This window comes from Manacus candei, unplaced genomic scaffold (genome assembly GCF_025592945.1).
Source record: "Manacus candei isolate 608988 ecotype Guabito, Panama unplaced genomic scaffold, ASM2559294v1 h1tg000072l, whole genome shotgun sequence".
Lineage (NCBI taxonomy): Eukaryota > Metazoa > Chordata > Aves > Passeriformes > Pipridae > Manacus > Manacus candei.
The window spans coordinates 309,738-333,524 of NW_026138120.1; the positions used below are offsets into that span (position 1 = coordinate 309,738).

General features: G+C 36.7%; 1 protein-coding gene across 4 annotated transcripts in view; it reads left to right on the forward strand.

Annotated features, from left to right (window-relative positions):
• Positions 1 to 23,787, forward strand: part of TOP2B (DNA topoisomerase II beta) — a 64,205-nt gene that overhangs the window by 36,315 nt on the left and 4,103 nt on the right. The window contains exons 14-33 of one of the 4 annotated variants that reach the window (XM_051808368.1): positions 509 to 619; positions 724 to 829; positions 1,022 to 1,131; positions 4,441 to 4,533; positions 4,628 to 4,742; positions 7,690 to 7,811; positions 8,649 to 8,797; positions 10,027 to 10,258; positions 11,662 to 11,796; positions 12,245 to 12,445; positions 14,072 to 14,267; positions 14,426 to 14,517; positions 15,668 to 15,823; positions 15,953 to 16,036; positions 17,115 to 17,312; positions 17,635 to 17,779; positions 19,004 to 19,162; positions 19,993 to 20,200; positions 20,699 to 20,781; positions 21,084 to 21,194. In XM_051808368.1, the coding sequence (XP_051664328.1) occupies positions 509 to 619; positions 724 to 829; positions 1,022 to 1,131; positions 4,441 to 4,533; positions 4,628 to 4,742; positions 7,690 to 7,811; positions 8,649 to 8,797; positions 10,027 to 10,258; positions 11,662 to 11,796; positions 12,245 to 12,445; positions 14,072 to 14,267; positions 14,426 to 14,517; positions 15,668 to 15,823; positions 15,953 to 16,036; positions 17,115 to 17,312; positions 17,635 to 17,779; positions 19,004 to 19,162; positions 19,993 to 20,200; positions 20,699 to 20,781; positions 21,084 to 21,194 (2,806 nt within the window). The remainder of the gene's footprint in view (positions 1 to 508; positions 620 to 723; positions 830 to 1,021; positions 1,132 to 4,440; positions 4,534 to 4,627; positions 4,743 to 7,689; positions 7,812 to 8,648; positions 8,798 to 10,026; positions 10,259 to 11,661; positions 11,797 to 12,244; positions 12,446 to 14,071; positions 14,268 to 14,425; positions 14,518 to 15,667; positions 15,824 to 15,952; positions 16,037 to 17,114; positions 17,313 to 17,634; positions 17,780 to 19,003; positions 19,163 to 19,992; positions 20,201 to 20,698; positions 20,782 to 21,083; positions 21,195 to 23,787) is intronic. The other 3 variants (XM_051808369.1, XM_051808370.1, XM_051808371.1) reach the window with 3 other exon arrangements.

A 23,787-nucleotide genomic window follows, 5' to 3' on the forward strand; every position in this document is an offset into this window, starting at 1 on the left:
AATAAAAACATACTTTTGATAACTCAAAAATAGGTTGAAAGTAAGGACAAAAGGGAACAGTAGATGAGGTGGTATTGCTAGCAAGTCAGGTAGAGACAAGAACGAAGGCAATTATTGTTGGATAATCTCAGGGTTGAACTGTCAAGCATCTTTCCACCGATGAGAACTGTGGGCCAGGCTTGACTGTCTTCCACAAAAATTCAGCTCTCTGGTGTCTGGGAGAGCTGTGTAGCTCTCCATGAAAACACAACACAGGCAGAGAATCTTTGAACTGCAACCATGCACTTGGCTTGGAAGAGCTTATTATTAGCTCAGGGATAGTGCTGTTCACAGGTAGTTATGTCACAGCTGGTCCATTTTGGAACACAAATTAAAACTAGCTGTACCCTTCTATACTTTCTATCAACAGATATTGTTTTGATGTATCCAGGCCAGTGAGTGGGTTTTGGGTGGTTTTGGAAATCTGACATTTGACAAGATTGCCTCACGTTTTCATGTTCTCACTTAGGATCAGGATGGATCTCACATAAAGGGCTTGTTGATTAATTTTATTCATCACAATTGGCCATCACTGTTGAAACATGGTTTTCTTGAGGAATTCATCACCCCTATTGTGAAGGTACAGATTCTATTATTGTGATTTTATGGATTACTTATAGTGCAACAGAAAAGTTGATTTTTTTTGTTTGTTTGTTTTGTTTGTTTTGTTTTGTTTTTTTAAAGGCAAGCAAAAATAAGCAAGAACTCTCATTCTATAGTATCCCTGAATTTGATGAGTGGAAAAAGCATATGGAGAATCATAAAGCATGGAAGATAAAATACTACAAAGGTTTGTTTAAAAACAAATAAGTGAACCCTATTGATAAATAATAATAAATGGGTGCTATGAAGTTTTATTTGTAGCTGTTTTTATGATAGCATCTTATGTAATGATTTTATAATATTCCCAGTAAAATAAAAGGGGTAAGATAATAAAACTTAAATTTTTAATATTGAGTAACAATTTCTTTTTACTGTACAGGGTTGGGTACCAGCACTGCTAAAGAAGCAAAAGAATATTTTGCTGACATGGAAAGACATAGGATCTTATTTCGGTATGCTGGTCCTGAGGATGATGCTGCCATTACACTGGTAAGAAAGTGCTTCTGTATATGATATGTTTTAGTTTCCATTGTTTGCTGAAAATGGCACATGAGAAAGACCTTAAAGGGTTGTTATGGTTTTTGGAGTACCTGAAAAAAATACTTCTACGAGAGAAAGAATCTTTTGGAAAATATTTTAAATTTTGGAATAAACTTTATCCATGCTACAAAATCAGCTCTACCTTCTGCTTTTAGCTTTGATAGTTTTGTGTAATGTCGATTTCAAGAAGTGTTACAGTCAGACTTGCTTTTAAAGACAGAACATGCAAAAAAGTACTCTATGTAAGAAAATAGAGCCCAGACAAATTACGTTTCACATCTACTTAGGCATCCTTATTTTGTTTCTGAGCACATAAGATCAGGTAAATATTATTTATTCATTGAAGATATATCACTGTGGCATATGTGTATTCATGCATGTGCTCTACATATTTGAATTTGCAATCTTCTGCGTAGTTGAGTATGGGAAAGTACTTGTGTTTCAAAGAAAGTTTGTGGAAGGACAAAGGATGAAGCGTCTGGAATGAAGCTGCTTTTTCAAGAAGTATTTCAACTTTTATCTGCTTTAATTTGCTATTTTATTTGTAGGTTGTATTAGAGAGAAAAAAAAGGTAGGAGAGAAAAAAAAGAAAAATGGAAAAATACCCGTCTTAGACAAAACAACTTTTTCCTTATACCATGGATGCTGTAAAATGTGTTTTTACTAATAGAATTCTGATCTCTCTGTCTGCCAGTAGACCTCCCTACACAGGCTGATACCTGAGGCCATGTAACCTGTTACGGCTGATCCTTGCTGTTGTCTAAAATGGTATTCTGTGAATTCAGGATGAAGGTGGTCATCCTTGTTACACCTGAACAGCTATGACCAGTACTGGAGCTGTTAGCAGAAGCTTCACTTCTATTCCTACCCACGTTTCTTCTGCTGATAGCTGTAATCCCAGCCCCAAGATTACCTCTGGGCATAGGTGATGTAAGATTATGGGCCCTGCCAGGCCTCATGATAGCTGTAATCTAGGAAAGCAAAAGTTATTTCACATAGCAAATTTGTCAGCATTCTGAAGAACTCTTTTGCTAGCCCAGGGGGTATTAAAATATCATTTTTAAGGGGAGAAAAAACCTCCTTATTCTATTCAAGAATAAATATTTGAGAACAGTTTTTATTCAAGCTCTTAATTCTATTATTCTATTAAAAGAATTTTTATGCTGATACACCTCTTGGTAATTTTTCACTTCAGTGGTCTGGAAAAGGTATAGATAAACTGAAAGGAGACAGAAGAAAATTGTGAGAATTTAGTAATGTTTTTTTTACAAAAGCCTAGTCTTAAGCTGTCATATGTCTGACGTGAATTACCAAGCTTTGGTCACAAACGAAGTCAGTCTGATGCAAATCAGAGTGATATCACTTGGTCCCTTTCTCAGAGACTAAATTACTAAGGTTTAATATTTATTATGTAATATCATGGTCTCCAAGGAAATGAAACTACTCATTGAGCTCTTTTGGAGTGCTCCAGTTAGAGTCCTTTGAAAAAGATAGTGCTGATCACTATCTTCTTATGCAGCAGAGTGGTTGAAATCAGGACACGATGGAGTCTCTATATGTTGTTCCCTGAGGAAAAAGAGGCAGTACTTCAGCAACTCACAGAGTTTTCCTAAAGTAATTGAAATCTTTCTTAAATCACTGTAAGACCGCAGCACCCGAGCTACGAGCTCACTTGGAGGGGTTTTACTTTAAAAATATATAAGGCTTCAAGAATCCACTTGCCAGATCTATTGAAGAGCCTTCAGTTCTTTTAAAACCCTTAAGAGAGAGCGCAAAAGAGAAAAGCTGCACGTTTCCTCACAAGGTATTCTTACAGGTAAACTTTAGAAAGTAGGAGTACTTGGCGAAAGTTTAAAGGGTAGCATTCAACCAAAACAAAGCATTCCACAAAGCCTTAACTTAGCACATGCTAACCCACGCAGCTTAGCGAAATCCAGCCCGTCTGGTCTCAAGCTACTCAAAATATTAAGAAAGGAGATTTGGAGAAGAAGAAGTAAAGAAAGAGAGAAAAAGAGAAAATTATAGCTACCGTTCAGAGTCTTGTGCAAGTCCAGTGTCCCGGTGGCAGGGTCGGAACAAGCGCGGAGAGCACTTGTTGCTGCTTTTCTGAACTTTGGGGCCCCTGTGGCCACACCCCCCACGCCCAGGTGGGACTTGCGGCCCACTGGCCACTCTGGAGCTCTGGGCAGGGTGAGGGGCAGTGTTCCCAGTGTGTTTTCCATTCTGGAGCTGGGTTAGGGGCTCCAGGGGGTGTGGTGGGGGGCACTGCTCTCAGTGTGTTATCAGTTCTGAGGCTGGGTTAGGCAGAAAAGGGGATGTGGTGAAGGCTCCCGGCCTGCATTTGACTGACGCTGCTCCAGGGTGTCCCGGGGTGGCTGGCAAGGGCTGAGCTATGGGATAGGCCATTATCTCACCTCCATGAAATTTGACCTGTCCCTTCCCTGCCATACCCCCTGCCTTGAGTTGGTCTGAACCAATAATTAATGTAACAATCCAGTGTATCGCAACCACATACACAGTTTCTGTGTGTTCTTGTACTCTTCTGGGGAAGAAACTCTCTGAAGGGGAACTCTGTTTCTCTGACATGACAGAGTCAGAACATTCCTGTGTCCTTTCATAGGGTGTTTGCTTAAAAGTGACACCTTGTTGTCATGAAGGCTGAGGCCTTCAGTCAGCTGGCCTAAACTCCGTCTTAGTCTTTTCATGCAGTTTCGATTTTGTCAACTTGGCAATTTTCTTAAGAGGACTAGGAATGACCATTCAGGAACAACTACAAGTTATTGGCGTTCTGTGACTCCAGGGCATGGAGAGGACAAGAAGAGTAGGGTATTTTTTCTAATACCTTCAGTAGATTTTCTTGATAAGAGATATTTCAGTCTAAATGATGAACCCAGCCTTAAAGCTCTGTGGGGAAAGACCTTCAAACGTGTATCAAAAGACAACTCTGATGTGAAGAGGGGAAGAAGAATGATAAGATTTGTCCAAATGTGTGCAAATTTCAGGAAAGTAATATAAATTTAAATTGCAATCTGGAAAAGATCTGTCAGTTCAAAAACATTGTGCAAAAATGTGTGAAAAGTCATGTACTGGTACTGCTGCTTAAATGTAAACATTAGTTATATGGATTAGCTTGTCCAAATAAGCCTTATTGAATACTCGATCAGATAGTGCAATATAATTAAAATTCTGACTGAAGTAACATACATTTACACAAACATTTATATTGCTGATAATTTAGTGTGTTTGGAATCTTTTCAGGCCTTCAGTAAGAAGAAGATTGATGACCGAAAAGAATGGTTAACAAATTTCATGGAAGACAGACGACAGCGTCGGCTACATGGCCTTCCCGAGGTGAGTCCTAAATAACAGTAATAAATCTGCAGGGTGAGATTTAAATGTGATGTAGTTTTTGTATTGAATGAATAATGTATGTGTTTTTTTTCAGCAATTTTTATATGGCACAGCAACAAAACATTTGACTTACAATGATTTCATTAACAAGGAGTTGATCCTTTTCTCAAATTCAGACAACGAGAGATCTATCCCTTCCCTTGTTGATGGTAAGCTGATAATTCCTTATGATTTGTTGTAACATTCCTCTTTATTGATGGTTTTTAAAGCTGTGATTTTTACTGGAATCAATGCATTCAAGTAGAGAATATGAGAACTTCTATGTATTGATTATCATTTTGCATCAATGGTGTCCTGGGGTGCATTAGGAAGATCATTGCCAGCAGGGCGAGGGGTATGATCCTGGCCCTCTACTCAGCCCTAGTGAGGCCACATCTGGAGAGCTGTGTCCAGTTCTGGGCCCCTCAATATGTGTTGCTCCTGGAGCTGATCCAGTGGAGGGCAGCAAAGATGATTAAGAGACTGGAGCATCTCTTATGAGGAAAGGCTGAGGGAGCTGGGCTGGTTCAGTCTTGAGAACAGACAACTAAGAGGGGACCTTATCAATATCTATAACTATCTGAAGTGAGTGTGTCAAGAGGATGGATCCAGGCTCTTCTTGATGGTGCCAAGCAATAGGACAAGAGACAATGGGAAGAAACTGATGCATGAGAAGTTCCACCTGAACATGAGGAAGAACTTCTTTATTGTGCAGGTGACCGTGCACTGGAACAGATTGCCCAGAGCAGTTGTGGAGTCTCCCTCACTGGAGATATTCAGGAACTGTCTGGATGCAATCCTCTGCAATGTGCTCTAGGATGTCCCTGCTTGAGCAGGAGGGTTGGATCAGATGACCCCACTGTGGTGCTTTCCAACCTAACCCATTCTGTGATTTATGTGCTAATTGCTGTATTTCTTCTGTGAGGAAGTTTAAGTGTTTCAACCTTTTTATGTAACCAGACCTATTCACCAGACTCTACAAGTTTTGTTTCTAGTCAAATCATCAGAGAAAGCTGGTCTTTTAAGTGCTAATAATAATCAAAATTCAAGACAGCAGCTGAATGCAGATAAAGATGCAAATGTTTTCTCCCTTCAGTCTTACACCACAGGCAATGATCTAGTGTTTACTGACCTGTAATCTTGCTAGGGTTCTGTCAATCAGGTTTACTAACTCTCCCCTTGCAATAGCATGGACATTAAAAGAAGCAGCTTCACTACACTACACCAGAGCTTCATTTGTAAAACTGTCTGCAGACAGTGTGAGCTGGAATTTCCACCCATGTTATTGTCCATATGCATAAGCTTACTAAGGTCAGAAAAAAGGCCTTGAGGTTTCATGGGGGCAGTAGGAGTGGGGGGAGCGCATTTATCTCTCCACTTTCCAGTATATTTTTTACAGTGGAGGTGGTCAGCCTTCTTGACACTACAGACCCATACCAAAATATTCATGCAGCAACAGCTTTTTGTATTTTAGATGAGAGAGTAAGATAGTTCACCAGGGGATAGGGTCAGTAGCTTCCTGGTAGAATGAATCCTCAGCTCTGCTGCAGAATGAGGCTGAGTTAGGTATGGCAGATGCATCTCTAGGGAGTCAAAGAATGTCAGCCTGTTTCAGCTTCTCCAGACTTACTTCCTGCCATAGCTGGGTAATTATAAAGATGTATGTTCCAAGAGATCATTGTTCATTTTAACATACTATACTCTCAACTGCTTTCTCAGAATCAGCAGAATGATTTTGCTGAAACTTAAAATAAAGAATGAAACTTGCAGTAGACAACTGTTAATTTGAAGTTCTCCAAGACTCTTTCTACAGAAGTGTAAGAAAATAAGAAAGGAACATAGTTATTCATGTATTTGTGTGTGTCTATGTATATTTGTAATATAATGTATGGATATATAATGTTATGAATATTATATATAATTACCATCAGTGTTTCTGCCAACTTTAGCTGTAATTCTGCATTCTGGGCAAGGATATGTGAGTTGTTCAGCAGGTGTAGTACTCTAGCAATGGTTTTCATCCTTTAGCATCATCTGGTGAAATATAACAGGCTAGTCTGGTGGCAAATCTCTGAAAAAAAATGAAGAGGAAGAATATTTTGATTATCTCTTCACAGTTACTAGTTACCATTCTTACTCCTTGAGGATCCTCCCCTGTAAAGAAAATCCTGTAATTTTATTATATTCAGTAGACTTGGTAGAAAAACATGGTGTGGACCTATTGTAAAAAAAAATTGCATATTTGAATAAAATGGAGATTGTAGTCAGTGTCTCTTTTTTTTTGTTTGTTTTTGTTTTGGTTTGGTTTTGGTTTTTGTTTTGGGTTTTTTTCTTTGTTTGTTTTTTTGGTTTTTGGGTTGTTCCCCCCCCTTCTTATTATTATGTTTGACCCAAGGTAGTAATGATAACACATAACAATGTTTTGCTGCATTTCGTAAATGTATGTTAGTTAAAACTCTGAATAGATCAATAAGCATAATCTAGAACTACTTATCAGTTCTGGATAATATACAGAAAATATGATGCAATCCCTTCCACACAGATGTTGTACCTAAAGTTACCTAAGAAATACAAGTAAACCAGAAGATCTGAGACTGATTTCTTCCTTAAAACTCTAAAATATCTGAAAGTGGCATATGTTTTTGTTGAATTTTCTTCAATATTTGAGATTTTCACACAGAAAGTAAAAATTCAGAGTGCTTTAAAATACATGTAAGCTACAGTTACACTTGTCATTACTGATCTTGTGTGGATATTCTTAGAAAAAAGATATTGCTGAGTAGAATAGAAAGAACTCGACTTGTGGAAGTCATACATTCAGGATCAAGGTGCTGTTTATTAGAAAGATGTATTTTATGCTGTATAATACTAATTGGCTGAAAGGGTTATGTTTCTGCTTTCCTGGTAATTTTCTGAGTTTGGTAAAATTTTTTTTTATTATTTTAAAAGATTTGGTATATTAGTTGATTATCTTGTTGATATTACTGTGTGAATTTGCTTCCATTTAATGTTTGGAATTCTTTTGAGAGATTAGAAATTATGATAAGGCAAAACAAGTTTATTACTTTAGAACATACGCTTTTGTGTGTGTTGAAAATGGATTGTTCTTCTTAATAGGTTTAAAACCGGGGCAACGCAAAGTTTTGTTCACTTGCTTTAAGAGAAATGACAAACGTGAAGTAAAGGTTGCTCAGCTGGCTGGTTCTGTGGCTGAAATGTCAGCTTATCACCATGGGGAGGTGAGTATGAAGGAGAGTAAAGCTATGAGGATTTTTAGCCCACATAAAATATTACATAAATGTTTGTGGTATTGAAATTGCAAACCTATTGACTATAAGTCTACTAATCACAAATTTACGTTTAAAGAAAAGGAACCAAACAGTATGTAGCTTAATAAAACCAGGTATTTCCTTTTTTTCCAAGTCTTTGTGCACAGTGGTATCCCAAATACATTGTGGCTAATGGAAAGATACTAGATAACTAATTGCCTAGGTAACTTCTAGATTCTCAAAGGGATATAGGAACTATGTGCTAGGACAATTTTTGTCTGAAACATGAAATACGGTATTTTAAGGAAAGAAGCAGAGATACTCTTCTTCACAAACTTGGTACTGTGTCAGAAGAAAGGTTATTTCTAGCTCCCTTTTGTTTATATTTATCTGAAATGTTAGCAAGAGTTTACGTATTAGCAGTCCCGGCATCCCTTTTATTCTTTCTTTAAAAGCGATGAGCAGTGGCTTGTGAAGTATTAAGTGCAGTCAGTTTATTATGCCCCTTTACTTCCTCCAGAGAAGTGCTTTAGAAAAAATTGAGAAGCTCAGGGGTTTTCCTAAGCATAAAATGTAAGGACATATAAATCAAGGAGGCAATGTGGCTGTGGAAGAGGAAGCATCATGTTTTGCCAGCAACCCTTGTAATAAGTTTACAACATTCCTTTCTCAGGGAGACTACTTCTTTTAAAATTTGGTTCAGGTTAGTCGCACAATTTTGGGGCATTAAAAAATAGGTTTTACTGGCTAATTAGGAAAGACTGTCTCTACCTATTCTTATTACCATTACTATGTATTTTCTTACAGCAAGCATTAATGATGACTATCGTCAATTTGGCTCAGAACTTTGTTGGAAGTAACAATGTGAATCTGCTACAACCTATTGGTCAGTTTGGCACCAGGCTTCATGGTGGAAAGGATGCTGCCAGTCCTCGCTATATTTTCACCATGTTAAGGTAACTACAAATGTAAAGCATGTAAAATGCATGCTTTTGAAAAACCTTGTCATGAAACGAATCCTTTCACAGCACTTTTTTTTTTTTGTGGAAGAGGAACAGGGAAGGATTGGAATATTTTGATAGAAGCTCAAATTCTGCTTTGGGATCTCTTTAAGTGTGGTTTTGCACATTGATTTTTTTATATGATTTTTTCCATGCATAAAAGTGCAAGGCTGAAGATTGAAGGTGTAGATCACTCAAATTAGGTACCAATCTTAAATCGTGACTTCTTGCAGAAGTAGCTTTCAGTCCCCCTGTTCAGTGTGAACTCTATTCAGTTTCATAATAGAAAGGTGTTGCTACCTGGTGAGAAGTCCTGCCATTCAGCCTAGACTTCAAAGTTCAGATTGATTCTTTTACTTTTGGATGAGTTTCTTCATATCAAACTAAATTGCACATAATTAATAATGAAGACCTTATTTTATAATGCTAATTTTTCACACCTAGTAACTTAAAATTCAGTTTGGTGTGCAGAATGTTAGAATGTGTTCCTTAATGTAAATTACAGTATTTTATAAATTATGTTGCTGATTTTCTTTCCTAATTTCAGTGAGATATTTTGCCTAAATTCCTTGTAGTTTCTTCTTTTCCTCTAATTATAAGCTTTATATGTAAGTATCAAGTTTTATTCCATTTCTTATCCATGTTCCTTCTGTAGCAACCTAGTTTTGTACATTTCCCTTTTTGCATGAGGTGCTGGAAATCGTATTCACCCATGACAGTGTTCTAGATGAACAAAAGAGTCACCAGCAAAACCTCTGTAGCATTTTCAGAAACTGCTAGATCTACACTTAAGCAAGGCAGTTTTGCAACTCTTTGCATATTGTGTTGCTTTATTGCTGGGTGCCTCAGTGTCACATTGAGCCGTGTGTTCTGAATGCTTCAAAGAATGATATTTTGTGGATTTTAAATGTCATCAGTTGCTAGTGTATCAGGTACGTGTGTTACTGTGAAATAAACTAACTTCATCTGTTACAAACACACTCTTCCATTTGAAAGAAATTCCTTTTCTCAGGAGGAATGTACACACTGGATTTTCAGCATCAGAATGGCAAAGAGAAAGGAAGACATAAAAATCTACAGAAAGATTGTACCTAGGCTCAAGGACTGTTAAAGCAACATGTACTTTACTTGCTGGACTTGCTGGACTTGAGTTTAAATGGTTTTTTTCTTTTTCTTTTTCAAAGCCCTTTAGCAAGGCTACTTTTTCCATCAGTGGATGATAACTTGCTTAAATTCCTTTATGATGACAACCAACGTGTGGAGCCTGAATGGTATATTCCCATCATTCCTATGGTTTTAGTAAATGGAGCGGAAGGAATTGGTACTGGATGGGCGTGCAAACTTCCAAACTACGATACCAGAGAGATTGTAAACAATGTCAGACGAATGCTGGATGGCTTAGATCCCCACCCAATGGTAAAAATAACAGTATATATTGGTATTTTATATGTTTGTACCTACAAAATTGATTCCTGTCATTCTAGAACTTTATGATTATTGGAATATCTGACCTGGTTTGTCCCAGTACTTTTGTGTAGAAGCTTTACTTGACTGTTGGGGTGAGGTGGGGAAGTTCACCTTGAAGCAAAACCATTGCAATTTGTAATTTTTCCAATTATTTTAGAGGACTTTTTCTTCAGTCTGCTGACTGTAAGCCTTTTTAGTTGGAAGTTATGGCATGACAGTAGAGTAAAAAGTTGTACCACTCTTTCTTTTTGGAAGTATTGCTACTTATCTTCAGCCAAACTTAATATTTTCTCTGTCTTGTCGGAATTGTTCTCTCTTTTATATATCTGTGAGCAGAGGAGAAGATATTGCTGCTGTTCAAGATATTATTGTTGCAAGCAAGCTTCTGAACTGCATCTAGCTTCTGTTTCTTTATTTAAAATTTTATAAGAAGTCCCAGAAGTGGTGTATACATGAAAAAATGCGAACAGGAAGATACCTGTGAACCCATAATATCTGTAACCAACAGATGAAATACAGTTAATGCAACCTTTCTTTTACAACTGGTGAATATTGCTACTTTGCTGTGTTTACCAAGTCAGAGAAGCAGAAGTGTCTTCTCTACTTAGATCACAGTTCACTAAGTTTGCAGTATCAATTTTCATGACGTAGTGAATTTCCTTTTGCAAATTCTTGGGAACAATGAGTAGATTTTTTTTTTTAAATTAATGCAATCCATTGCCCTTCCTTTAGGACTCCTAGGCCTTCTGTGTAGTCTCAGTCAATTGAAGCTTCACTGTGGTTGAAAGAGGCAGTTCTGCCTCCATCTAGCTCCTTTCTGTATGATGGTATGTGCTTGTGTCCACATGGTAAGCTGGATAAGGGAAACAATTCAATTAAAAAAAGTTCTCCACCCTTGTAGTTAAGTTTTAAACTGGATGGGTTCCACTATCTTTACCAAACAGCACAAAATTGAAAGTTATTAGGGGAGGTAGCACCACTTCTGTAAAACTGTTGTGAGACTGGGGTGTTAATTTGCTTTCTGTCATGCCTTGTGTTTGGAGGTTTCTTTAAAAGAGAGAAAAACAAACAAAAAAACCAAAACCTCACCACCTCACTGGGTTCAACTGTGTCTTCTTAATCATTTTTCTACTCTGTGGACATTAGGATACTTGGTCCTGTCACTCTCATGTGCGCATTCTATTTTGTCTGTGGTATTTTTCGTATGATTTCAGATTTTCACAGGCATGAGAGGCTAGTTGATGGATTAGTGCAATATAAAGTGATAACTGTATGGAGTATGGGAAACAGATATTTTTCCAGCATTTTACTATAAAGATTATTACGACTTTTCCTGTTTTTTCCAATTTCAGCTCCCAAACTACAAAAACTTCAAAGGAACCATTCAGGAACTTGGTCAAAATCAGTACGTGGTCAGTGGTGAAATATTTGTGGTGGACAGGAACACAGTAGAAATTACAGAGCTTCCTGTAAGGACATGGACCCAGGTAAGTACAAGTGAAATACATTTAAATAAAATGAAAAAACCATGAAGAGTTCCTCATTAAATTATTTAATCCTACATGTACATGAACTTTTAACACAATTTCTAATGACTGTACATACGTGGAAGGGAACATGGCTTCATTCTTTCGTGTGTTTTTGTAGAAGAGGGTTTTTTCTACTCGTGCCATCTACTGTCCATACTATAAAGAATACATACTTCTTCAGCTGAATTCATAGTTAAACCACTTTAGAGGAGCCTTTTCTGTCCTTGTAGTTGCCTCTTATGTTTGTGCTAGTCTGGGCCTGCATTTTGCAGGCTGTACTGGTTCTTTATATTATAACTGATATCAGATGTAATGTACAAAGCTTTGAAAATTTATGTTGTTCAGCTGGTTTGCAGCTTTAAGGCATTTTAAATGTTTATTGGTTTTGCGGCTCTATTTTTCGTAGGTGTACAAGGAACAGGTTCTAGAACCTATGTTGAATGGGACTGAAAAAACTCCAGCATTAATTTCTGACTATAAGGAATACCACACTGATACAACTGTGAAGTTTGTTGTGAAGATGACAGAAGAAAAACTTGCACAGGCAGAAGCTGCTGGATTGCACAAAGTCTTTAAGCTTCAAACAAGTCTTACTTGTAATTCTATGGTAACTTTTTCATGTTTGGCTATCAGAAATCCCTACTGTTGTTTGTTGTAAATGTTTTGTAGTATACTTTAGTCCTTGGTATTGAACAGTGCACTGTTTGTTTGAAATTGTTTGAGTGGTAGAAAATTGTAGTGGTGACAAATATATGATGAGTCCTGATGAGTCTGTCAAATAAGACAGGCCTGGGGTGGTTACTTTCCTGTAACTGCAAATTTCCTATGCAGCTAACCAAAAGTGGTTAATGTGAAGTAGATCATACAAATAACTTTCTGCCATGTTATAATGAGATTTGAGTTTTAAACTTGAGCCAACTTACGTTTTCAAAATGGCACTTTATGCAGGGCTGTTACTCTTCTAATAGGAGTTAAAAAATCCAATGTTTCCACCAACATAAATCCAATTTTAGTTTATCAGGTATAGCAAACACTGTACTTAAGCTGCTAAAGACATAATAGTGTTGTAAATTACTAACCATACTAAGCATGTGAATAAATGTATATATGCCTGTCTATTAAGAGAGGGATTTGCATTATAAGGTAATTGCTGCCTGAAGATTTCCAAACAACCTGTCTTTACAGATACTGAAAAAAGAGTTGTTTTTTTTTTATGGCAGATGCTCCTTTCAGATATTATCACAAAGCACAAATATCATTATTGTTGCTATTGTTGTATACATCAAAAGCTATGTGAAAATAGCTAAAAAATAAATTAAAGACTATAAAATTGGAAGAGGAAACAGGCCTTGCTCAACCCATTTTGTATATTGTACTTGAAAAGCAAACCTACCAAATCAAGGTGATGGTATTTCTCACCCATTTAAACAACTGTATGAACTGCTGTGAAAATCTGTTGTCAGTTTTAGGTTTCACAGATTACAAAATGTTTTGCAGCTTAATCCTGTGTTTTCTTCCTACTGACATAAATAAGTAAGGGCTGTTTTCTGTGCGTGTGTAGGAATTAATCTGCCCTAGTGCAAGCATCTTTAAAAGTTATGTGAGCTAGTCATTGTCCCCCAACTCCCAAATAGCTATTTTGGATGGATGAATTGCCCTCTAGAGGGGTTTATTTCTTTCTGTTAACTGTGGAGGGCACTGAGGGTGACTAGTTCACCTATAAATGTCTAAACTGGAGATGTCAGAAGTCAGGCAGGATTGATTCCACCTATCAAGTAAAAATGATTTCTTACTTTGTGCTTGAGCTTGAAGGATGGTAGTTTTCACAGCTGAAAAGTAACAGATTTCACAACTGAACTGAAAGATTATTAAGGATCATTAAGCTTTTCAACTATTACGTTAAATAATTGTGAGTCATTAGTTGCTACTGGACTTGTGCTTTAATATTTAGATAAAATTAGTCATTCAGTCAATTTAGGCATATTTCTCTACATAGCTGTCTTTTTGTTTCACTGTGTTACCATAAATCTCATCTTAAGACGGCTTATGAATAAAAATTAAATCTCTCTAGCTATGTGCTGTGTAGTTCCACAGTAGTGTTTGAGTTCACAGTCTTCAAAGTATCACTTTTTGTGTGGTGCCTTTATGTGCAATAGAAATCAACTCGTACACAAAGGTTAACAAAGTTTGAGTTATGCACTCCCTCTCAAGGAGTATATTATGTATTTTATAGGTGCTGTTTGATCACATGGGATGTTTGAAGAAGTATGAAACTGTGCAAGACATCTTGAAGGAGTTCTTTGATTTGCGATTACATTATTATAGTTTGCGCAAGGAATGGCTCGTGGGAATGTTGGGTGCAGAATCTACCAAGCTTAACAATCAGGCTCGTTTCATTCTGGAGAAGATACAAGGGAAAATTACCATTGGTGAGTAAACAGAAGTTAGAATAGTTAACAGTGGGGGAAAATCTGGAAATTTAAGTATAGTAGAAAGTACTTGTATTCAAGACATTGATTTTCGTGACACTAATTTTCCTTTTCTCCCTCCTCCTCCCCCCTCCTGACTGTGTGTGTGTGTCTTGTAGAGAACAGATCAAAAAGAGATTTGATTCAGATGTTGGTCCAGAGAGGTTATGAATCTGATCCAGTAAAAGCCTGGAAAGAAGCACAGGAAAAGGTAATAATCTGAAATCTCTGCATATATTTGATGCTGTTAGTATTATAAATTATATTACTTGATTCAGATGTTTGTTTTGCAGTAGTCTAACTTAATTTATAATGCACATAGCACTTTAAAAACATTATTCATTACTCCTTATTGGCTTCTTTTTAGAAAGAATTAAACTTATACAAAAATACAGTCATGTAATGTTGGTATTGTGTGTGGGTAATTCTTAGAAGAAAACTAGATATACAAGTCTGAAAAATGGGAATGCAGAGGATCAAATTTCTTAATGTACCCAAATCAAAACTGGCAACTTGATTTCTGACTGGCTGATCCAGAGAGTGTTGCATCAGTTACCCCATATATAAAATTAATTGCTAAATGTTATTATTTCCATATAACTTATTCATCAGTTTTCTGTAATGAAACATGAGTATTATAAAGCTATGACTTTTAAACTTATTTTAGTAAATTTGATCTTGACCTATATTTATTTCTGGTTTTTTAAAACCCAAGAAGTTTTTATTGTTCCAAAAGAGATATGTGACACGTTTAATTTCATGCATTACTATGGGGAAGATGGAACCACTTTGAAAAGCAGATTCAAATCTGTCAGCCACCCCTTTTCTGTGACTTTGCCACTGCTTTAGCTATTTGTTTTTATTTCACGTTTGATTTGATTTGTTTTTTTAATACTGTATTTTAACTCTATGCAGTGTGTTGTATTTTACAACAAAAGTATTATTATGAGAAATTTTGATTTACTTCCAAGTCTCAGTTTGTACATTCAGGGTATTGATACCCATTTTTACCCAAAGGATTGTGCTCATTTCTGAAGGAACAGATATGCATGAATATCCGAAGGGCAAAGGTGTCAGCCCTGTGAGACAGCTGGGACAGCACCAATATCTGTAGCCAGTAGCATACAAAGCATATGGTTTAGCATCAGGTTCAAATTTGTTTTCCTAAATCAAATGATTAAATAATCCAACTATAGAAGGTCACAGGGACATGGCCTTTTGGAAAGGTCCAGAAAATGTTAAGGTTACTCAGTCTGTGAGGGCATACCTAACTGCTTTATGACAGTGCTTTGGAGCAGTGTTACAGTTCATGCATAGAGCTAAGATTATTAATACTTGTAATTGTGAATATTTCACTCCAGGCTGCAGAAGAGGAGGACTCACAGAATGCCAATGATGATGCTTCCTCTGCTTCTGGTGCAACTTCTGGCCCTGACTTTAACTACATCTTAAACATGTCTCTGTGGTCACTCACGAAAGAGAAGGTGGAAGAGTTAATTAAGCACAGAGATTCCAAGGTTGGTACCCCCTGGAAGACTTATTTGAAATGATGCAGTAATTACTGATGTGCCTAATGGGAATGTTCAGTTTTGATGGCATTTACTTCAGTTGTGACTTACGTTCTACATACTACTTTCATGTTTTAGGAGAGAGAACTAAATGACCTTAAAAGGAAATCTCCTTCAGATCTTTGGAAAGAAGACTTAGCGGCCTTTGTTGAAGAGCTTGAAGTATGTTTTACTTTACATATATTTCTAAAATGTTAAATTTAAATTAATTTAACTAGAAGCATTAATTAACAGAAATTATTAAAATTTAAACAAAATAATTTAAAAATACCACATTTTGAATTAAAACCAGATACATCTCCAAATATAATGGTAACTAGGAAATCAGTATTGGTTATATGTGTTCCTGGTTGTGTTCCTCAGGGATTGTCTCTTGCATCTATACAGTTAAATGTTTTTTCCAACTCAGTGATGAGAGAAGAAAAGTAACCAGGAGAAAAATTAGTTTTCAAATGACACAAAAACTTGGGATTAGGAACTGGTAATGTGAATAATTACAGTAGTTACATAATTACATAGTTACGTGATCTAATTGTTTGTTAGGCAGTAAGTATTATCAAATGCAAAGCTGTACATTTAGGAATGGAGTGTGCAAACAGTAAATACTGTATGAGAGGCCCTTACTTTGCCTCATCAGTAACTCTGGAAAAAGATAAGGTCCTATTGGTGAATAACTTGCTGAGCCTCACCTTCCTATGTTGCCTGAAAAGGGCTGATGCAATCTTTTGAAGTGACACAGGGTAATACAAGTAAGACATTTGTTTTATTTCTTTGTGTGTTACTGGTAGAGCTGCAATTGGAAATGTTCTGCTCAAATGTCTGTATTTCGGCTACATGTGCATACTGTGAAGAAAGCTGATTAAAGGATTGGAAAATGTGCCTTAAAAATGACTCTAGAAAACTAGATGTTTAAGTTAAATGCTGAAATACTGGAAACTTACATTGTACCCACACACAAAGATGAGAAATAGGTTTTCAGTCTAACAGTGTCCAAAGGTTCGTATTTCTTTAGTCGTGAATACAAGTGTAGTTTTTAACTGTACAGGATAAGGAAGAATTTACCAAGATTTAGTGGTCAGTTTTCCATTACTGGCAAGTGTGTTTCAGTTCAGGAGAGAATTAAGGGAAGCCTTATGCTCCATGTAAAAAGGAGTTGAATCTTAAATAATCACCGCGTTCTGCTTTGTTCTCATTAAAAAATAATGTGTTCCCCTCCATCCTGCCTCCCCTTGTTTGTTAGAAAGTAGAAGCACAGGAGAGGGAAGATGTTTTGGCTGGCATGGTTGGCAAACCAATAAAAGGGAAAGTTGGTAAACCCAAGATGAAGAAACTTCAGTTGGAAGAAACCATGCCATCACCGTTTGGCAGAAGAATAGTTCCACAGATTACATCTGCCATGAAAGCTGATGCCAGTAGGAAGTTGCTGAAAAAGAAGAAGGTAAACCAAAACAATTGCTACAGTTAGATTATTTATTATTGAACTGCTATATTTTTCTAGTCTGGTAGCATAAAACCAAATCACTAGACATCATTAATGCTGTATTTATATTGTTTTGCTGACATAATACATGAGGAAGTTTGTACTGGATTTTCTTTTACATTTGCAAGCCTCTTGTGACTGCTTATTGTTCAGGTGTTTTTATTGAAATATCTTCTTTGCAAGACTATTCAAGAAATGTCAATATACTAGTCTACTTTCATTTATTATCATCTACAAAACCATTCCAGTTCAAGGTGTAATTTTACGTTGCCCATTTTAGGGTGAAAGCGATTCTTTAGCAATAAAAATGGAATTTGACGAAGAATTTGGTGGAGTGCCAGCTGAGGGTGGTGGGGATGACTCACTGAATGCATCAGCTGCAGCAGCAAAAACCCCTAAACCTAAGAGAGAGAAGAAGGAGCCTGGTAAGATCCTTACACAGCCATAGTTACCTTAGTTGTGTACACTAACTGGGCATAAAATAAATTTTTAACATGTAGTAAGAGGGGAAATACAGCAAAATAATCACAATTTCATCTGATTTTCTTCCCTAAAAAGATGTGTAGAAATATTTGAAACTTCTCTGCCAAAATTTCTTTTTGTAAGCTGCCTTCCTGGGGGTGGTGGATCCTTCATTTTCTACACTTGAATTTTTGGGGTGTCTAAATCTTTGAATTTGTGAATAGAAAAATAGTTAGTTTATTTTTACATACTGAGGCTAATTCAATGCAAAGTGAAATTTCTAGTTTGTGTGCTCTCTGATATTGAAGGATATGGCACTGACCTTCAGTCCTTCAGTCTGAGTAATGGTATAGATTGTAAAACTTGATTAATGTTTTTTCCTATTGACATATTCAGTCATTCTGACTTTTAAAAAGTTATGGGTGCTATGGCTTGGCAGACTGACCAATGTCTGTGTTCACTTACCTTTTTCCTCTGTTAGCAGGAATTTATTATTGCTGTTTGAGAAATAGTAATGGGGAGGCAGCAACAAAAAAGAAAGCTTAAGTCAGAAGAGGTTGAAGTATGAGGGCTTTTTTTTGAAGAAGGAATAAAATGTGGTTACGCAAATAATTATTCTGAGATAAGATCTGGTTTTGATTATTCAGGGGATTATCCCACCTGAATAGATTAACTGAGTACAGTTATGACAGACTTGTGTATGTGCAGCTCAAATCTACCTTAGACAGTGATGAGCCCAGAGCAAATTAGACCAGCTTGACCTGAGCTTGCCCTGCAGTTGACTGACCACATTGTTAGACCCCACAACAGGGTACCCCTGCTTCCCATGCTTATTGTATTTTTCCAATAACTGTTTCTGATCATGTTCCCTGAATAATGGAAAACTGCACGTTCTTTTAATGGAAAACTGCTGCAACTGTTAAAAAAATGAAAGTTTGACTGCAAAAGAGCAGAGACTTTATGTTTTTCAGTCATGAAACAGATTTGTTTGGCAGTAGGAGGTCAGGTTCTGTGTGAAATAATTTCATCATGTTAAATCTTTCTGCGGGGAGGAAAAGAAAATTTAGATCATTTAAAAGAGAACTTTTTAAGATTAAAATTTATGCTAAATTTGTGCATCGTAAACAATCAGAAAAGACGGAAATACTTTTTAACCTGACTGTAGTAAATGCTTTCACTTGTGGCAGGCGCTAGGGTAAGAAGAACACCATCATCTACAAAATCCGGTGCAAAAAAAGTGAAGAAACGAAACCCGTGGTCAGATGATGAATCCAAGTCTGAAAGTGATTTAGAAGAGAATGAGCCTGTGATTATTCCAAGAGACTCTCTGCTTAGGAGAGCTGCAGGTACCCAAGCTTTTATGAACTGTGTGTTGTGACTGAAAGTTTCAACTACAAAACTACATTTTTGTTTGACTGTAGCCTTTCTTTAGGACCTCATTTCCTACAGGTAGCTTGCATTACATTTTCTTCACTGTCTGGTTAGTGAAAAAAAAACTCTCAATGTCAGAACTAGGAACTTAAAAGTTAATATGAGAGATTCTGTAACTTGGTCCAGAAATCTTTGCCCTTATTCTAAACACTAAAATAGAAATTACTTACAAAACTCTAGTGAATTATACAAGACACATACATAAATACAACATACAAGATAATATCATTACAAACAAAAAAATTACTCTAATGCAATTATACTGTCAAATAAGGCCCAAAAAGCTACTAAAAATTTATCAAAAAAATTCTGAAAAGTCCATGAAAAGTAAGACTAAAAGTTTGGAAAATATGTAAGTATTGTATAGTTTTAAAAAAACACACAGACTTTTCTGGAAAATTGTTGATCAATTTTTCAAGCACTTGGTTCGGAAGAAGATTCAAGAAAACTTCAATTTTAAGTGAAGGATTCTCATTCCTTAAAAGTACTTATGCAGTGATGTCTGCATGATGCCATTAGCTGAAGGTGTCTGAGCAAGCCACAGATGGTATTAGATGTTTGGTAACACTTTAAATTATGTCCCTTTATTCCAGGCTGAAACAAGTTTATTTTCTGCCAGTCTTTCCTCTTGTGTAGTCTGAGACAGGGATTGTTTACTGACTTCCACTTCGATTTATTTATGTATGTGTATTATGTAACATAAACAACTATGTTGAAATGTGCATATGTGTGATTTTTTTTTTAGCTGAGAGGCCCAAGTATACTTTTGACTTCTCAGAAGAAGAAGATGATGCCGATGATGATGATGATGCTAACAATAATAATGATTTGGATGAGCTCAAAGTAAAAGCCTCTCCAGTTATAAATGACAGAGAGGATGAATTTGTTCCTTCAGACAGTTTAGAAAAAGATGAGTATGACTTCTCCCCAGCCAAATCAAAGCCATCTCCAGAGTAAGTACTGTAACTCAGCAGGATTTCTTTACTAATAAATTTTTCAATGCAGAAGTGGCTGAACAAAACTGAGAAACATCAGCCTGTCATTACTCTACATGTACCATGTAAAATGAAACATATACATTTCTGTGGAGGAATTAAAGTTGTGTGTTATCTCAGCCTTGCAATTGTCTTATGCAAAGGTAAACATGACTCACCAAATTATGATACACTGTTTGTAATATTATCTGTTAACGTGCATTTTTTAAGATTCTGTTTTCTGTCTTGTGCCATCTGGTACATTTTTGAAAAAAAAAAAAAAAAGTAGTTCTGTTAATTTTAGATGCCTGAAGTTCTCAACCGGATGGTGATTTTAGGGGTTTGACTGCTGCAAGCATATAAAAAACCACTAGAAATGCTAAAACATGAATTTAATCTTATATGGATATTATGATGTCTACGTACTTCAGTATGTAGTTAATGCAACTCATAGAATTCTCTTTTTCTGTTTGCAAGTAGAAAAACGTCTCAAGCCAAGAAAAATCAAGATTTTGGGAACATCTTCTCTTTTCCATCTTACTCTCAGAAGACAGATGATGGTGAGCTTTTCTTCACAGTTCTATTTAATCTTAATAGCAGTTATTGATGGAATATATTAGGGATTGACATACACAAACTTCACACAGTAGTCATAGAAGAAGGATGTCCACATTCATAAAGGGGAAAAGAGAAGGAGGTTCTGATCCTTAGAGGAACAAAGCTTGTATCATAAGAAAGTCACAGGACATCCATGGCCTAGTTGTAGTATCAGAAACACTTTTTTGAGAATAATTTTTACAGTAATTAACATTGATGATATGCAGTGAATGAATCTTTTTCTAACCATACTCTGTGATTGTAGATACAACAAAATTGGACAGTGATGATGAGGATTCTGCTCCTGTTTTCTCATCATCTTTTGCCCCAAAACAAACAGAGAAAATTCCAAGTAAAACAGTAGCTGCTAAAAAGGGTACGTATAGAATTGGCCTATAAGCCAGTCCATTTATGTAAAGTCATCTTCACCACCTTTGCCATTGTCTCTTCAGTCTTCAAAGTGGGAATTGCATTCATTTATTTTGAATTCAGTGAAATTCAGCTGGCTACTGTAGTGTCAAAACTTAATACATTCCACGTATGGAGTTGGTGTTCAGCTTTCAGTTAGTTTAACTAATGGGAGATTTTTAGCCTCAGTGAATATGTGAAATAAGGTGACCTTGGGATTGAGGATAGCCTTCTATAATGGATCTAACTTATTTATTTTTAAAGGAAGGAGAGCAAGTGAACAGGAGGAATCCCCAAGACATATTTATGTCCGAAGCAGGTGTTGTGATTTAACCCCAACCAGCAACTAAGCACCACACATTTCCTCACTCCCTCCTTCCTGGTGGGATGGGGGAGAGAGAGTGAAAGAGAAAGGGAAAACTCATGGGTTGAGACAAAGACAGTTTAATAGGTAAAGCTAAAGCTGCACATGCACGCAAAGCAAAACAAGGAATTTATTCACCACTTCCCATGGACAGGCAGGTATTCAGCCATTTCCAGGAGAGCAGGGCTCCATCACATGTTACTGTTACTTGGGAAGACATAACACCATCACTCCTAATGTCTGTTCCCCCGGCCCCTTCCCCAGCTTTATGTGCTGAGCGTGATTCCATATGGTATGGAATATCCCTTGGGTCAGTTGAGGTCAGCTGTCCCAGCTGTGTCCCGTCCCAGCTTCTTGTGCAGCCCCAGCCCCTCGCTGGTATGATGGTATGAGAAACAGAAAAGGCCTTGACTCTGTGTAAGCCCTGCTCAGCAGTAACAAAAACATCCCTGTGTTGTCAACACTGTTTCCAGCACAAATCCAAAACACAGTCCCGTACTACTTACTATGAAGGAAATGAACTCTATCCCAGCTGAAAACCAGCACAGTAAGCTGTCACATTAAGTTCCACTTGGCACAGTTGTTTTACTTATTGAAACAGAGGATGAAAGGCTCTCCTCAAACTTCAGAGGTATAAATTCTTTGAATTATTACTTTTAGAACTGGCATCTTGCACAATCTTACATTGCAGAATTAAGGACAATTCCAAGAAGAGTGTGTTTATTATTTGGATTTGTTTCTGTGGTTGTGCTTGAGTGTTTGTAGGAATAAGGGTTTTTTTTGCCCTGCCTACCTTGAGTAATACTAGTTTATGAGTTTTTAGCTCTACTTTCAACAAGAAGACTTACACTTGTTTTAAATGTGTTAAAGGTTATGATAGATACTGCCATAATTAATGGCAAAAATAAGGGTTTTGCTTACCTAGTAGTTATTTAAATAGGTTATAAAATATAGTTCTTACCACTTGATTGACCAGTGATTTTGTTGCTTTCAGATCTTTGCCTTTTTTCCTCCGTCTCTCAGATAATTTTCTTTTTTTCTTGCTGCTCAATCTTCTGTCCTTCAAAAGCGTTTTTTCTCCCTGTGATACTGTGGCCCTTGTTTTTTAAAACTTCTTTTGACTGACTTGCATCTGAACTTAATGTATTAATTTTTTCCAAAAAAGGTACCTCAAGGACATTTGCAAGAAAGCAGCCATTTAGAATAGTTTGCTTACTCTCTTAAAAATGAGGAAAAAATATCTTGTGTTATATATTATGTACCAGTGAACTGCAACATCTTTTCATCCTCTCCCCAGTTGCTTCCTTTCCCTATTTCTAATTTCTCTTGATGCACTGTGTCTAATTTAATTCATAAACACTTTGGATCAGTGAATGCCTGAATGCTTCTCAAACACTTTCAGTTGGTAAAGTTCTATACTGTGGTGAATAAAAATTGTTTACAGAAATAGCTGATCTCTAATAGAGTAGTCTTTTATATCAAAGTTCTGTACTGCAGTAAATACAAGAGAGAACTGTGCATGCTGAAACTAGTCATGGATACAATTGACCATTCAATCTCCTTCTCCCTCTCTGTTTTTTGAAGGCCTTGATGTGATGAGTTGTCATTAGCCTAACTTGAAACCCTAAAATACAGCTGTGATCTGTTTCTGAGTTGGTCATTAACCTTTATGCTCACAAAATACATATAAACAGGCTCTCTTTCAAGCAAAAGTTAAATTTTTGCTTTCAGAGTAGCCTTTGGGATAGTCTCCCTCTCAGCACATGACAGTAACACAGGTTGCTTTCACCAGTTTTCATCTCTTCAGCCCAGATTAGATATGAACAGAGTTTCATCATCACAGTCAACAGTGCAGTGATAACTAGCAGGCTTAGTTCATTGGCCATCTGGTATCCTTTTAGTAGTCTCTTTGAATCTAAGTCCATCGTCATGGACTTGGCAACAGCCTCCTCAAAATCCATTTTCTGGTAATGTAATATTTCATCCACTCACTCTCACACTGGGAAAGTCTATTGTGTGGCTGAAGCAATGGAACAATTGATTTTCTGTGACTTCAGAGCTTGGATTTCTAAGGATGGAAAGCTGAAACATTTGTTGTGCCTTGCTATCTGTACAGCCACATTCCCTTCTCAATGAGAAGAAATAAAAGAATAGGTATGAATTCAGCTTCTTTTTGGACTTTGGGATGAAATCTCTT